This window comes from Tachyglossus aculeatus, chromosome 19, assembly GCF_015852505.1.
Source record: "Tachyglossus aculeatus isolate mTacAcu1 chromosome 19, mTacAcu1.pri, whole genome shotgun sequence".
NCBI lineage: Eukaryota > Metazoa > Chordata > Mammalia > Monotremata > Tachyglossidae > Tachyglossus > Tachyglossus aculeatus.
Window position 1 is genome coordinate 11,018,070 of NC_052084.1, and position 15,122 is coordinate 11,033,191.

General features: G+C 39.2%; 1 protein-coding gene across 1 annotated transcript in view; it reads left to right on the plus strand.

The window, feature by feature from the left end:
- The window catches only part of USH2A (usherin), a 443,094-nt gene that overhangs the window by 117,796 nt on the left and 310,176 nt on the right, over window positions 1–15,122 (plus strand). Inside the window, exons 19-21 of the mRNA XM_038760847.1 lie at window positions 560–832; window positions 4,385–4,542; window positions 6,395–6,539. Coding sequence (XP_038616775.1) covers window positions 560–832; window positions 4,385–4,542; window positions 6,395–6,539 — 576 coding nt within the window. The remainder of the gene's footprint in view (window positions 1–559; window positions 833–4,384; window positions 4,543–6,394; window positions 6,540–15,122) is intronic.

A 15,122-nucleotide genomic window follows, 5' to 3' on the forward strand; every position in this document is an offset into this window, starting at 1 on the left:
CAGTAATTTTTCTCTTTCAAGCAAGAAAAGGATATAATGAAAAGATATGCATAATAGAGTAGCTAACTCCATTAAATTAATTTCAGCGTTGATTATATTAAGCCCCCGGTTAGCTAGGCCACACTTGCATATTACCTTATTTCGTAAGTAGTTCACCATCACACATTTTGGAATGGTAAAACTCTATGATGTGGCACTCTTCTTTGTTTGCCTCGGTGACTTTTTTGCTACGGTCAAGCAGGAAATAGATAGAATGTCATTATAGACTTGAAGGCACAATAGCCACTATAATTAGAGTGGGTTAAAGAAAACTGCAAACAAAAAGTTGAAAATTTAGAAAAAGAGGACGAGCCATCAAATCCAGAACAATTGCATTTTATCTTTTCCTATAGCAAAAACAATAGGTGTGTATTCTGTCCAGATTGACTTTGCTAGTTGAAACAATTTGATGTTCAGTTCTCCATTGGTTGCATTATGGTTTTATGCTTCTTTTTGATTTAAACCACAAAATGCCCTTATCATCTGATGAAATGAATTGTTTCATGTATTCCCTTTCTAGGAATAATGATAAGCTATGAACTTTACATGAGAAAGGGATTACAGTCTGAAGACGAACACATTGCTTCTGAAAGTCGAGTTTTTCAAAGCAGCGGATGGCTCAGTCCCCATCAGGATACCAAGTCTGCTAATGAAAATGCCCTAACACCACCTCAAACCCATACCACCATTACTGGTTTGGAACCATATACCAAGTATGAGTTTTATGTGTTAGCTGAAAATATGGCTGGGAGTGTTTCTTCAGTGTGGATATCTGAAAGAACTGCAGAGTCAGGTAATTCTAGGTCCTCACCAGTTCCTCTATTTAAAACTCCAAATGGAAATCGCTACTTAATGTGTAGAAGTGGACCTCACTAAGATAGACTTTGAGGAGGGATACCCTTTAGCAGAAATGCTGTCCAAAGCGCATGCCAGCTGGACACTTGCCTGCCATTAAAACTTTGTCTTGAAATCCAGGTAGATCCCCAGCATCGAGGCAGTGTCCACAACAGTGTCGCATGTCTTCTAAGAAAAAAACCATTAATGATGGGTTCCTGCCCACGTAATCAACTGTGTCTGAAAAGGCCAGTGCAAAACTGATGCTCCATTCGGCACCAAGGGGAAGTAAGGGTAGTTCCCTCCAGCACAGCTAATGCATTTGCCCCAAGCAGGGACAGGCTCTGTTTTTCAGCCTGCCTCTTGAGAACCCAGTCTTTGCAAACTCTCCCCTGAAACCTGGCCCATCAGGCTTATCTGTCTCCTGTGGTCATCCTCAAGTTTTCTGCTCTGTTCTTTGGGAGTATGTTTGGCTATTACGTAGCTCTTTTTGCCCTTATTTTGCTCACTTTATCACCTCTTTCAATTCCACTTCTAGCAGCTGCTTGGGGGTCCTGCTGTTACACCCTTTCCTCACATCAATCAATGTTATTTATTGAATGCTTTCTGTGTGCAGAGTACTGTACAGAGTGCTTAGGACGATACAGTACAACAGAGTTGGTAGACACGTCCCTGTCCACAAAGACATGTTCTATCTATCTAATCTGTGTAGCTGTGAGAGTTGCTTCAATATAAGTGACCTGGCAGTTTTGCGAGATTTGGTCTTTGGTAAACTTATTTTACCATGTAACGTGGACTGTGGCACGTGGGCGATAATGGTGGAACTGCTCTAGAAGCTAGGTGTGTCTTCTAGAGGAGATCTATTTCTCACAGCCAAATAGAAGGAAAAGGACATCAAAGTAGATTTATCATCCTTTAACATGTCATGGAACCTGCTGATGTCATACGTGGTCTATCAGTATGCCAAAAAGCCATGCTGACCATCTTGCTACTGTTTCCACCAAATGAGTTGTTGTTGAATCTGCCATATTTTTTACCCACTGTTTCTGTGCTGATAGTCATTAAGTATGAGAAGCAGTGTGGCTTAGTGGAAAGAGCATGGGTTTGGTAGTCAGAGGTTGTGGGTTCTAATCCTGGCTTTACCACTTGTCAGCTGTGTAACTTTGGGCAAGTCATTTAGCTTCTCTGTGCCTCAGTTACCTCATGTGTAAAATGGGGATTAGGACTGTGAGCTCCATGTGGGACAACCTCCTTACGTTGTATCTACCCCAGCTATTAGAACAGTGCTTGGCACATAGTAAGCACTTAAAAAATACCAGTATTATTATTATTATTATTAAGTATCCAACCTGGGAGATAAATTGGCTATATTTTCCCTCATTTGGGGATATTTGTCCAGTTTCTGCAACAGACTAGCTACCACGGTTACATTCACTTAATTCTTTCCATGCTGCGGATTCTGTGAGGAAGCTTACTTTTCTCTGACCAATTCCTCTTTGTGTTCTTTGAATTGTATTTTCATCACCTAACATTGTTAATCATCATTCAGCTCCATGTTGATTGTTATATTGTACTCTCCCAAGTGCTTAGTATAATGTTCTGCACACAGTAAGAGCTCAATAAATATGATTGAATAAAATAAAACAGGAGCAGTAGGACAGTGGAGATAAACTGGGAGGGCTTCTCCCTACCATAACAGCTCATCATGTAATAATAAAGTTTGTGTCATACTGCATTTCAGCTGGCCAAATCTGCCTTTCTCTTTCTGCTGCATTCACTTCAGAGGTATTGACATTGTTAACAGCTGTTCTGGGTACATAGAGCTGTGCATTTTGTCTTTTTCTTTATTATTTGACAGAGCCCTTAGCACTCTTTCTCTTCCCCCGCATCTCTCTCTCTCTCCTCCCTTGTCTCTCCCTTCATCTCTCTACCCCTTCCCTTTCTCTCACCTCAAGTGTTCTCTGTCTCTCTCTCTCTATCTCTCTCTCTCTCTCACACACACACACACACACACACACACACACACACACACACACACCCCACACACACACACACCTCTGTCCTGTGAAATTCTAGAATGCTCAGATGGCATTTTATCAGTGTGCACAAGCATGAATGGCAAGACCTATGTGTTGTAGACAGCACCTTCTACTTCATGGGCATGCAAAGACTATCTTGTAGTACACAGTAGACTTTTCCTCCAGCAATGTGTCATGCCCTGTTTGTTTCTACCTCTCGATGGTAATATCTTCTTGAAAATCTTTCTCTGAGTCCCCCCACTTGTGCTTTATTCTTGCTGAAAGGGCCTCTAGTTTTTTGCCGAGAATGTTGCAGTTAGAGTTAGAACACTCTGTGAAATGATGGGAAGTAATCTGAATTAGTAGACTCAGGTTGCTCACCCGCATGTCCTCCAGCTATGTGCTTTCTCCACTTAGTGTCTTGCCCAAGAGTAGTAGAGGTACTTCCTGGTTCCTGAGTTCTAATGCCATTTTGGCGCCTTAAACCTCTTATAGCCTGGCCTCAGCTATGCTTCTTTATCAAGCTCTATTTCCAACCACACTGCGCTGATGCAGGAGGAAGAATTTTGTAGGCGAGACAAAAAAGAGTGCTATAATAGTACAAGTGATGAGGCGGGAAATACTGGAAGGGGAATATCAAGGTCAGAGATGAAAAGTAATGGGTGAAAATGCAATATAACCTTACTTGGACCTTCATAATATTATGGGTCAGTGGATAATGGAAGTGAGATGAGGTCCTTTTGTGATAAACCTTTCGTTAGCACATTTGAAACCCTTATTAAGATCTTAGAATTGGTAGGAGAAATATGAGTGGATATATCCTGAACATTCCAATTGTGATTTATTTAAACATTTTAAAGACACTGTGGTTACTTCAACCTGACCTGTTTCCAAACAGCATTTTCCCTGGATGTATAGGTTTAATGCAGTCTATTACATGTACAAAAGAAATCCATGACTTGTCCGTATTTTATATTAAATTTCTAGAGGGTTGAATGAATTTGATTCCGGTTTAGATACCAAAGACAGTAATATCTTTTGGTTAAAAATGATGGATATTAATTTCATAGCATCTTGCAGCAAGGGAAATAAATGTGTTTGATATATTTATGTTGTAGGATCTTTGTTTTGGATAAAAATGTGTAGTTACATGTTGGTCTTGTATTTCGGAGCTCTCTGTTATATACTACTTTCATGTTGGGGCTTACAGAATGCCTGCGAGCAATCTGGCTAAGAAGTAGTTAGTACTGTTTAGTAATGGAAGCATAATGAAAACTAGGCTTTGGTTTTACTTATAGAAAATATTTTTGCAAGTGTTAAAGCAATAGGAAAAATCCTTTCAAAGTGTATTTTTCAGGTGTTTAAGGGTAAAAGTATTTCAGAAATAAGCAGATGTTGAAAAAGTAAACTAAAAACTTGATTACAGGACTGTTCAGCACAATGAGTTAATCGGATTTTTTTTTTTAACTAATGAACATCACATTTGCTTATAGCTCCTGTTTTCATGACACCTCCATTGGTATTTCCACTTTCACCGTACTCTCTGAATGTGACTTGGAAACGACCAGATGATAAGGTAGTGAGGGGAGAAGTAGTGGGATATCATATCAACATCATTTCTGAACACTTTGCCTCATCAGCATCTTTACAGGTACAATTGTCTTTTAGTATGTTTTGATTATCATCGTACTTATTAAGTGCCTACTATGGGCTGGGGTAGATACAAGATAATCAGGGTGGACACAGAACTTGTTCCACATAGGGCTTACAGTCTTAGGGGAAGGGAGACCAGATATTGAATTCCCAGGTAACAAATGAGGAAAATAAATCACTGAGAGGTGAATTGACTTGCCCAAGGTTACACATACAGTCGGAAAGTGGTAGAGCTGGGATTGGAATCCAGGTCCTCTGACTCCCAAGTGAGTTAATCTGCAAATGTGTCTTTTACCTGGCTTCTTGAACCAAATCCCTTCTTGAGTTTTACCTGTATAATTTTCCCTACAATAATTACTTATATTGATAGAGCACTTACCATATGCAGAGCACTTTACTAACTTCTTGGGAGACTGCAATATAAAAGATTTAATAGACATGTTCTAATCAATCAGTCAGTCATTTAATGTGCTCTTGTGTGCAGAACACTGTTCTGAGCTCTTCCTGTATGCAGGACACTGCACTTAGCTCTTGAGAAAGTACAGTACAGTAGATCCTTGCTCTCAAGGAGTTTATAATCTGACATTTTCCCTCCCTTCCTGCTTTAAAACCTTATCTAAAATCCCTGGGTAGGTTGGTAAATGGTTATATACAATGCAGCAAGGATGATGATGATGATTATTACTATTATTGTGCTCCCTGAGGGCCAATATTGTGCTAGCCACTGGGGTAGATACAAAAGTCATATTGGGACAGTTCCTGCCCCCCTGGGCCTCCCAGTCTAGGGAGAAAGAACAGCTATTTAATCTCCATTTTACAGTTGAGGAAGCAAAGGCAGAGTGAAGTGAAGTGACTTGCCCAACATCACAACAACGGGCAAGTGGTGAAGCCGGGATTAGAATTCAGGTCCCCGACTCCCAGTCCTGAGCTCTTTCCTCTAAGCCACTCTGCTTCCCATATGTAAAACCACGTGTGTGAGAAAGTGTTGACCATGGACAGGTCTCTTCTTCCACATTCCAATTCTACTGACAGTAGCATTATTTTCAGATGTGATGGTGATGTAGGGGCAAGAACAGCTATAGAGTATCTATATTTTTTTTGGATTGTGCAAGTTATTTTTGTATAATTCTACTCCCCATTAGGACAATACACTGCTCTCATTTAGCCCTTCCATCAAAGTGTGAGAAGGGAAACTTTGAAAAGTCATCCTTCTACTGGCTGGTAACTGTCATAAACAGTTCATTGGCAGAGAAAGTTAACATCTGTAGCTGAAGTTACATTTGTGGATTTATGTGGATTATTGTTACTCAGGCTAAACTCATCCCCCGTTCATATGGATGATTCGGCTAGACGTACAGTATTTAACTGCTGAAAAAATGTAGTTCATTTCCTCCTGATTTGTAATAATTGGCGAGATTGTATTTAAAATGTGGTGAAATCTATCGGCACCAATCAGCGTCTTGGATACAGCTACCATAATTTCCTGGTTCAGCTTGGATTTCATCACTTAATAGTGATGCCAACATCATGCTTTATCTCCACTCTTGGTAGTAATAACCATATCACCATGCTGCTTTATGAGGCAATAACTTGGTTTCCTCGTTTATCCACTCAGGCACTGGATTATTACCTCATAAAACAGTGTGATGGTACAATTATCAATTAATTCCTGGCTTGTTGAAAGTCTCCAAAAAAATCATGTTCCCTAAAGGGGAAGCCTTGGCAAGACTTTCCATTTATTGAATTCACACAATATTCACATGCAGAAGTTTATTATTCTACTAATTACCCATTAACAAGCAGGAAAACCTCAAATGTCTCCATGTTCATCGGCTGTGTTTGCCTTGCAGGTTTTATACATGGCTGAAGCCCATGAGCTATCTCACCGTGTAACAGGATTAAAACCTTATAAGACATACAGCTTCACCATTTCTCTCTGCAATCATGTTGGTTGTGTGACCAGTAATCCGGGTTTAGGGCAAACCCTAGCAGCAGGTAAGCCAGTAATCTGCAAAAGGCAGAGAAGCCCGATTTTGAAATCTCTTTCCCAACCCAGTTCTTTTCTCCTGACTGAAAACACTTGTTTGATTTCCTCCTTGTCAGATACATTTCTGACCACCAGTTCTCCCTCATTAAAATCACAGCTCCTCTAAGAGGCCTTCCCTGATTAAGCCTTCATTTATCCTACTCCCTCTCCCCTTCATGTCGCCCTTGCACTTCTATCTGTTCCCTTGATTCATCCGACCCTCAGCCCCACATACCATAACTTATTTTAATGTCTGTCTCCTTGTGGGCGGGGAATGTGTCTACCACCTCTTTTGTATTGTACTCTCCCAAGTGCTTAGTTCTGTTCTCTGCACACAGTCTTGTCTTAGCTGTCGAATCGTCTTTGACTCATAGCGACAATATGGACACAACTCTCCCAGACTGCACCACCTCCATCTGCCATCTTTCTGGTTGTGTGTCCATAGTGTTTCCTTGGTAAAAATACGGAAGTGGTTTACCATTGCCTCCTTCCGCACAGTAAACTTGAGTCTCTGCCCTCGACTCTCTCCCATGCCGCTGCTGCCCAGCACAGGGGAGTCATGACTTGTAGCAGATTGCCTTCCACTCGCTAGCCACTCTCCAAGCTAGGAATGGAATGGGTATGCCTCTGCATGACTTTCTCTCCCCCAGTCAAGTCTGGTAGAGTAATGGAAACTGTCCCAGTGCAACCCTGGGAGGGTCTGCACACAGTAAGCACTCAATAAATACCATTTACCGATTGAGAGAGTATGTCAATGTGCTTATACTTTTGTGACTAAAAGAGGAAGTGGAAAGAATGATCAAGTAAATTTACCTCGTTTAATTTATCCCATTAAGTTAGTAATTAATAGTATGGTAAGTTTACTTTGAAATGTAGATGCAGCCTGGTTGCTTTTGTGTCAGGTGAAGTACTCCCCCAAAGCATCTGAATAGTTGAAGACAGGGCTCAAATGAGTTGTCATGAGCCATTGTCTGATTTGAAAGAATCCATTCCAATACAAATGTGTACAACACTGGGGAAATAGCCAAAACCGGAAGCCAGCACCAAGTCTTTCAAAAGTAAAGAAGCACATGAACACATGCTTACTGCTCAGCTCTCAATACCAAATAGAAAACACCTCCCTGAAACCTCTATTCAGCTACAGTCCTTGCCTGGCTTAGTAAACTATAATATTTGTCTACATTTTAAAAAAGATAGAAAATGTGATTTGGATTGGTGACACTTTTATCCCTTTGCACTGTATTACTGCCCTTTTTCTTTGGATGGCAATATCAGGGTTCAAAAGCTAATTTGTGGAAGATATTCTTCCGGCAGCAGCTGTAACTGGCTTCTTGGCAGACTCCTCAAGCAGTAGCTGTATTGGTGGCTTTGGAGTTGCCTCTAGATTTACTGGACTAATGATCCTGATGGGCTGCCTGAACTGTTTTTAGCCTCCTTGATGTCATTTTCTTTTTGATTACCCTTTTAATCGAGGTAATTTGTACACTTTTATCCTTCATGAATAAGGTCCAGCCTAAATCTTTTTGAGAGATCCATTCATGTAGTAACAATGTGTCGTTTCCTCTGTCTGTCATGAATTGGCCTTCTAAACAAGTATGTGCCATAGGCTTAGAACCACCCATATCCCATTAAATAAGCAATTAGTGGTGCATTAAGTTTTCTTTCTGAATTTAAAGTCAAATGTGCAGGCTGTTTGCTGGTCGGAAAACACAGTCTTTGGCATGCACGTACATAAGTCTTTTCATTGTGAATAGGACCCAAAGTGATTAAACAAGCACTCTTAATATGTTAATTTATAATTTTAATTACAACAATCTTGTATATATAGTCATTAGTGAATTCTAATATAAATATTTTTCTACCTTTTTATTCATAATGCATAAACCAATCATCCAGTTACTTCTCGGCACTTGCCTGTTTTTGTTTCATAATACGATCTTTGTTCTTAGTTATGAATGCATCTTGTTCATTCCTGCCTTGAATAATCCCTCATTAAGCTAGTCACTTTCTGCTCCATGCTAAAAAGGAAAAATTATCATGCAAATGTGGCATGCGATATTAAAAAGCACATTACCAAACACTTTTGTTGCTGTCTTTCAATTAGTTTACCTTCTTTGAATTTAATTTCATTTGTTGTTAAACTACTGACTTGATGTATGGACTCATGAATCTGAGGCTCCTGCCAAGAATGTGAAAAGGAAAAGTCAAAACCCCTTCAGAGAGCTGCAGAGGAAGCAGAAATGAATTTGCTTTCCTCTTTGACTATAACAATTGAACAGCATTGGAATCCTCTGATGATTCAGCTTAGCTAATTATCCAATTATTTATTTTGAGAATGAAGCCTCTGCTTTACAATTCTAGAAGTGTAATGTGAGAAATTTGGTAACGACACATGACTTAACTCACGAGAGAAACCTTCCCCGCTCAAACCTGCTCTTGCCACACCAACAGTGGTCCTCTGCTCTTTGAGTCTTAGAACAATGGACAGGGACCCAAAATTGTTTGTTTGTTCTTCTGACAGAATACATTTTACACTTCACAAAGTATGTCACATTATTCTTTTGCCAGCGTATCAAATTCCATGGTCTTTAAGCAATGTTTAAGTTGTATTTCTCTTGATTAAAAGCTTTTGGTTCAAAGCAATACTTTTTAATTGCCTAATGATATAAGTCAGTTCTTAGGAAAGAACCGTGCATTTAGAAGTTCATTTGCAATATAACTGAAAAATTCATTGCATGGCAGTAAAACAATTTACTGTTAATTACAAGGAGAAGAATTTGCTGTAGCATGCTCACAGATTGCCATGAATCATGCAGCACTCCTAGAGATTTATAACAGATGTGTAAGTGGGATGAATTAGCAGGGTTTAATAACAGAGACACAAATCATGCAGACTTCAAGGAGCTTTAATTGATATACTAGAATGTGACGGGCATGAATCACTCAGCCATTCAACAGCACTGTAACATATGGTCAGCTCAATATGCTGCATCTTAAATCGGTTGGTGAGTCGTTGGTTGTCCCATATGGCGGAAGCAATATATTTTTCATGTTTTTTTTAAAAATATACCCTCCTTTAAAGAGAAATATGATGGCACTATATATTTGCTTTCCGTGAGTCACCTGAAACCCAGCCTAGAAGTTTTGATGATTTTAATATGGCCATAACCCCAAGAGCCTCATAATAATAGACACCTAGCATCTGAGCTCATTCTATAGGAATTCTCTAGACAAACAGCTCTTGCTAGAATGTAATTCTAGACTAGACTGTAAACTCATTATGGCCGGGAATCTGTCTACCAACTCTGTTATAATGTACTCACCCAAGCATTTAGTACAGTGTTCTCCACATAGTAAGCACTCAGTGAATATGATTGATTCATGGGGGAATCCTGTAGGCCTATGTAATTCCAACAATATTAAATATGGTGGGCTTCTGCTTCAAAGATATGGCAGGGTGCTCCTGTCTACGCCAGCTGGGTTTGTCGGGTGAAACTGGTGGATCAGAAGACCCATAAATGTCAATGTATGACCATGTGAATGCTTTATCTGTTGTTATTCCCACTAGAACATAGAAGCAAGCAGAACACCCTAAGCTGACCATTTAAGTTGATATGCATTCATATCAGGAATGTTAAAGAGCCCATTCAGGAGTGGAATGCTGGCAAGAACATTGCAGCAATTCCCTAGTTTAAATCAGATTATTATTATTATACAAACACAAGAAAATCTGTAGCCCGGGAAAAGAACATAACCTGAGGTGTACACATGTTTTTATCAGCGCTAGAACTTGGCAGCTTTTGGAGAAGATTTTTCAACTGCATCAGTAAACCTGACAGACTTGAGAAGGGAATATTGCATCTTTAGAACGGTGCCTGCCAAAATTTAATGTCAACAATTAAAATTTATTTTGATCCTTACCTAGTGTTTATTACTGTTTGTATACACAACAGACCTTACTAATACAGAGATGCACTATTAGGTGGAATTACCATCTGTTCAGAGTGAAATGCTGGCATCTGTCTTAGATTCTGAAACTAAAATGATATTATTTCAAACCAAACAAAATTAACTGCTTTTGACTCACTAGTTTTAATTGGGTGTGTACATGCACAGAAGGAAAAGGTTTGTCTGTAAAGTATGTAATGACCTCTGCCTTGATGTCTATATTTAGCTCTATGGCTTTAACAAAAGAAAAATGGACCATCTGTCTTTATTGGTAATTTTTGTGTTCGCTTCTACACAGTGCTACTCAGCAATCATAGGGCTTTAAATACTATTTCAGCTTTATAACTTAAGTAGTACATAGCAAAACATTAAAACAACCTGAATGAAGTGTACCAAGTGTGACTTGAATCATCTGTCTTGCAGTATACATGCTTTCGCGCAGGTGTATATTAACAGAAGGTGTCAAAAGTTAAAAAAAGTCATCATTTTATTGCTGCAGATACTGCAGACACATCTTTAGGTGTATCTTCTGTGCTTGAATATTTTATGTTTTCTTATATTTGCTGGAGAAAGTTACAGGTTAACTTTCAGTAGTTTTTTTGGTCAAACTTCAGTCATGCTTTAAGAATAGAATCTAGTTTTCTGCAAACTATGGAGTTCAGAAAAACAATATACCCAGGACAATGTAGCCTCAATAGTAGTCACATCAAAGATGCTACATTTGAAAGTCTAACCTCCTATGTCATAAATCACAAAATAATACATTGTCTCACCAGTATTTAATGCGTGTACACAGTGCATTAACTGTAACTATAGTACATTTATTTGTGCTGGAGAAGCCTTGAAAAATGATTAAAAAATCAATACTTTGCTGTCAGAGAAGCAAGTGTTACGATGCATTTAAGTAGTTAATTGCATAAGCTCCATAAAAGCTTCAAGTTTGGGTAAAAAGGATACTATAATTACAGTACAAGCAACTGTCGTTTATTAATAGTGGACTTCTAAGACTTGTAGTTGTCATATATGTTGACTATGGCTTGATGTTTCACCTCTCTACTTGACTAGAGTGCAATTACCCAGTTATGCAAGACAGCAAATGTTGTCCTCAGCAAAATATCCAGTTCATGTGCTTGAATTCTCTACTCATATGGGTAGTGTAGTGTACACTTGTATTTGGATAGAGTTTGGGAATAGCAGGCTTTATTTTCTCTGTCCCATGCAAGGTGGAGAAGATGCCCTTTAGGAAGCCCAAGGGATATGTCTCATTCTCCCAAAACTCTGATTCCAGCTCTGCTACTGCCCTGCTGTGTGACTTTGGGCTGGTCACTTAGCTTCTGTGCTTCAGTTTCCTTGTCTGAAAAATGGGGATTGAGTACTTGTTCTTCCTCCCACTTAGACTGTGTTTAATACAATACTTGTACTAGTAAACACTTAGCAAATACCACAATTTTATAGTTAGCATTGTTGTTGTTTTTTTATTATTGTTAATGCCCAGAGGTAACAAAGCCCAGCATATAGGAAGATAATAGTTTAATTTCAATAACCTGCTCATTTCACGTCCAGTGTGCTGCTACGTGGCTCAGTGGAAAGAGCACGGGCTTTGGAGTCAGAGGTCGTGGGTTTGAATTCCGGCTTCCCCGCATGTCTGCTGTGTGACCTTAGGCAAGTCACTTAACTTGTCTGAGCCTTAGTTACCTCATTAGCAAAATGGGTATTAAGACTGTGAGCCCCGTGTGGAAAAACCTGATCACCTTGTATCCCCCCCCAGCGCTTAGAATAGTGCTTTGCATATAGTAAGCGCTTAACAAATGCCATCATCATCATTATTATTATTATAGTCTTTCTCTCTTAGTGAAGCAACAGCATGACAGTGAATAGAGCAAGGGCCTAGTAGTCAGAAGTACCTGGGTTGTAATCCTGGCTGTGGCACTTGTCTGCTGTGTGACCTTGGGTAAGTCATTTAACTTTGGTGTGCCTCAGTTACCTCATTTGTAAAATGGAGATTAATGCTGTGAACCCCATATGAGACATGGACTGCGTCCACCAGATTAGCTGGTATTTACCCCACTCCATTGTACGGTACCTGGCACAGAGTAAGCGCTTAATGAATACCATTTAAAAAAATTTGAGCAGTCAACAGTTCAAGTAGCAGATGGAAGAATCATCTAAGCTGTAAGGGCCACTGTCCTTTTTAGTGCTGGTTGGGTTGACCAACTAACAGATCTGTCTGTGGTATTTATTGACTTCCTACTCTGTGAAGAACATTCTACTAAAGTCTGAGGAGAGTGCTACAAAAGAAAATGGAATGGGTGTCCACCATCAAGGCATTTACAGTTTAATGGGGTAGATAGGCAGGCATAAGTTATTTACAAATAGTGGGGCATAAAAAGGAATAATACTACAGCTGTTGATAGGTACACAAGCCAATCCCGTAGCACTAAAATACAAAAGAGAAGATGTTGGGAAAAGGGAGAATAGGGTGAAATGCTAGGTATTTTTTCCCTGCCATCCGTGCAGAGTCACAGAGGGGACCCTTAAGAGATACGTCTAAAGAAAGAGGACAGAAAGCAGGAGGGGATTGGAGGAGGAAAGGGAAGAATGAGGAGTAATAATATTAATATCTGTATGTCAAGGAGGGCAAATTCAAATGATTCCTCCCAGCATACTGTTTCCACTGTTAAATACTGCTGATTGATTGGAGACCAGACTGGATGGACCATTGGACTGATCCAGTAATTGCACTTCTGATATATTTGTTAAGGGACTTCAAGCAGCTCTAAGCAATGCAGATTAATTTTGGTGTAAATCCAACCAATTTCCATAACATCCTTGGGCAGAGGCTGCTGCAGAACTATGATTCTCTTCATTTTGTAAATTGGAAAACAGGAAAAATTAGGGTAAGGGACTTACCCAAGGTCACAGTGATAGAAATTAGAGGCAGTTTTCCTCATTACCCAGGCCAGGATAGACAACATTAGATCACGCTTCCTCTCAGTTATTATTGATGGTCTCGATGAGCCTTACAAGCACATCTTTTCATCATTCGATTTCCGGATAACCAACCCAGTTGAATTAGTAGACAATCATGTTAAACTCCCGGTCCAATTTTGGAAATAATGAACTAGTTTGGTGCTGTTTCCAACAGACAGGGCAGAATGCCTTCTGTGGTGCTCCTTACACACACTAGCTGAAAATCAATAAATCAGAGAAAAGAAATGTGCTTTGACTAATGACTGTTTTTTTTTTTATGATGGCCTTTATTAAGTGCTTACTATGTGCAAAGCACTGTTGTGACATCTGTGCCCTAAGGCTAATGTAACTGTTTCAGATTTTTATTTTTAATGAAACTAAGAAAACATCTCCTATCAGTTTGTTAGAAAACTTAGTACTATCAATCGTATTTATTGAGCACTTACTGTGTGCAGAGCACTGTACTAAGCGCTTGGGAAGTACAAGTTGGCAACATATAGAGACAGTCCCTACCCATCAGTGGGCTCACAGTGGGCTGGCCAATCCAACAGCATGGCAGTTGATGTTCCATTACTGATAAGGACCATTTCCCCAAATAGCCAATAGAGACTATGGCATATCTGTTAGAAGACCAAACCCAAGCTGAGAAGCTACTAGTTTAACAATTGTGACTTCCCTCTGAATTTTTGTTATAATCAAGGAGAGAACATTGATTTCACTATAATGCAGAAGGTGATTTAGAATATTAAGAGTGCACAAGACTCCTACAGCATCCCCGTTCTGCTACTTGCATGGAATGATAGAGAATTTTATCAGAATGTTGAAGAATCAAATGAGGCATTGAGGAAAGGTTTCTTTAGACCGTGAAGAAATCTACTTTTCCATTAATATTAGAGCCAGGAGGCTTATGATCAGGCTTTCACCAACTTCTCAATTAACAGGAAAACAATGTCCCACATGTAGAAATGCATTTTCTGTGAGGGGTTAGGGAAATAGATTAGCCTGGGCAATATTTCTTTTTGGCAAGGGATGTTAAGCAAGTTTATTTTATATAAAAATCACAGGTCATTTTACTTAGTCACTGTATATTTTCCTTTTTCATTGTTAGCAAATGGCTCCAAAAATCTACCACGGAAATATATAAGATTTTCTGAAAATCTGGCCAGGGACCTTAGGAAGTAATAACTGATGTATATAAGCATTCAGTGAAGCAGCTCAGGCAGATGTATTAAAGTGAATTTTGTTTGTATTTCTGTAAAGTAAATTTCTGCCCCTAGATTCTCATGGTATCAATTTTAGTTCAAATAAATATTTCTGTATGTATGTGTCTATCAAATGGCAGACTCTGACTGGGCTGATATGACTACCATGGTGCCTTATCCTCATTTTTTAAAGAAAACATGCATTTCATAAATGCCGCAGTTGTTTTTGAACAATCTTTAATTGGTTATATAAAACACTGAAACTAATTCACGATGTTTAATTCAGTTCAGATATTCCTGCTATCATAATGCAGATTCTCTTGTCAAGTCTGGAAATTTATGAAACTTGAGTTTTTCCTACCTTATCTTCCCTCAGTGACACAGACAATGCATTGCAAAGTGAAAGAACCCCTGCTTTATTAAGTATTTTCT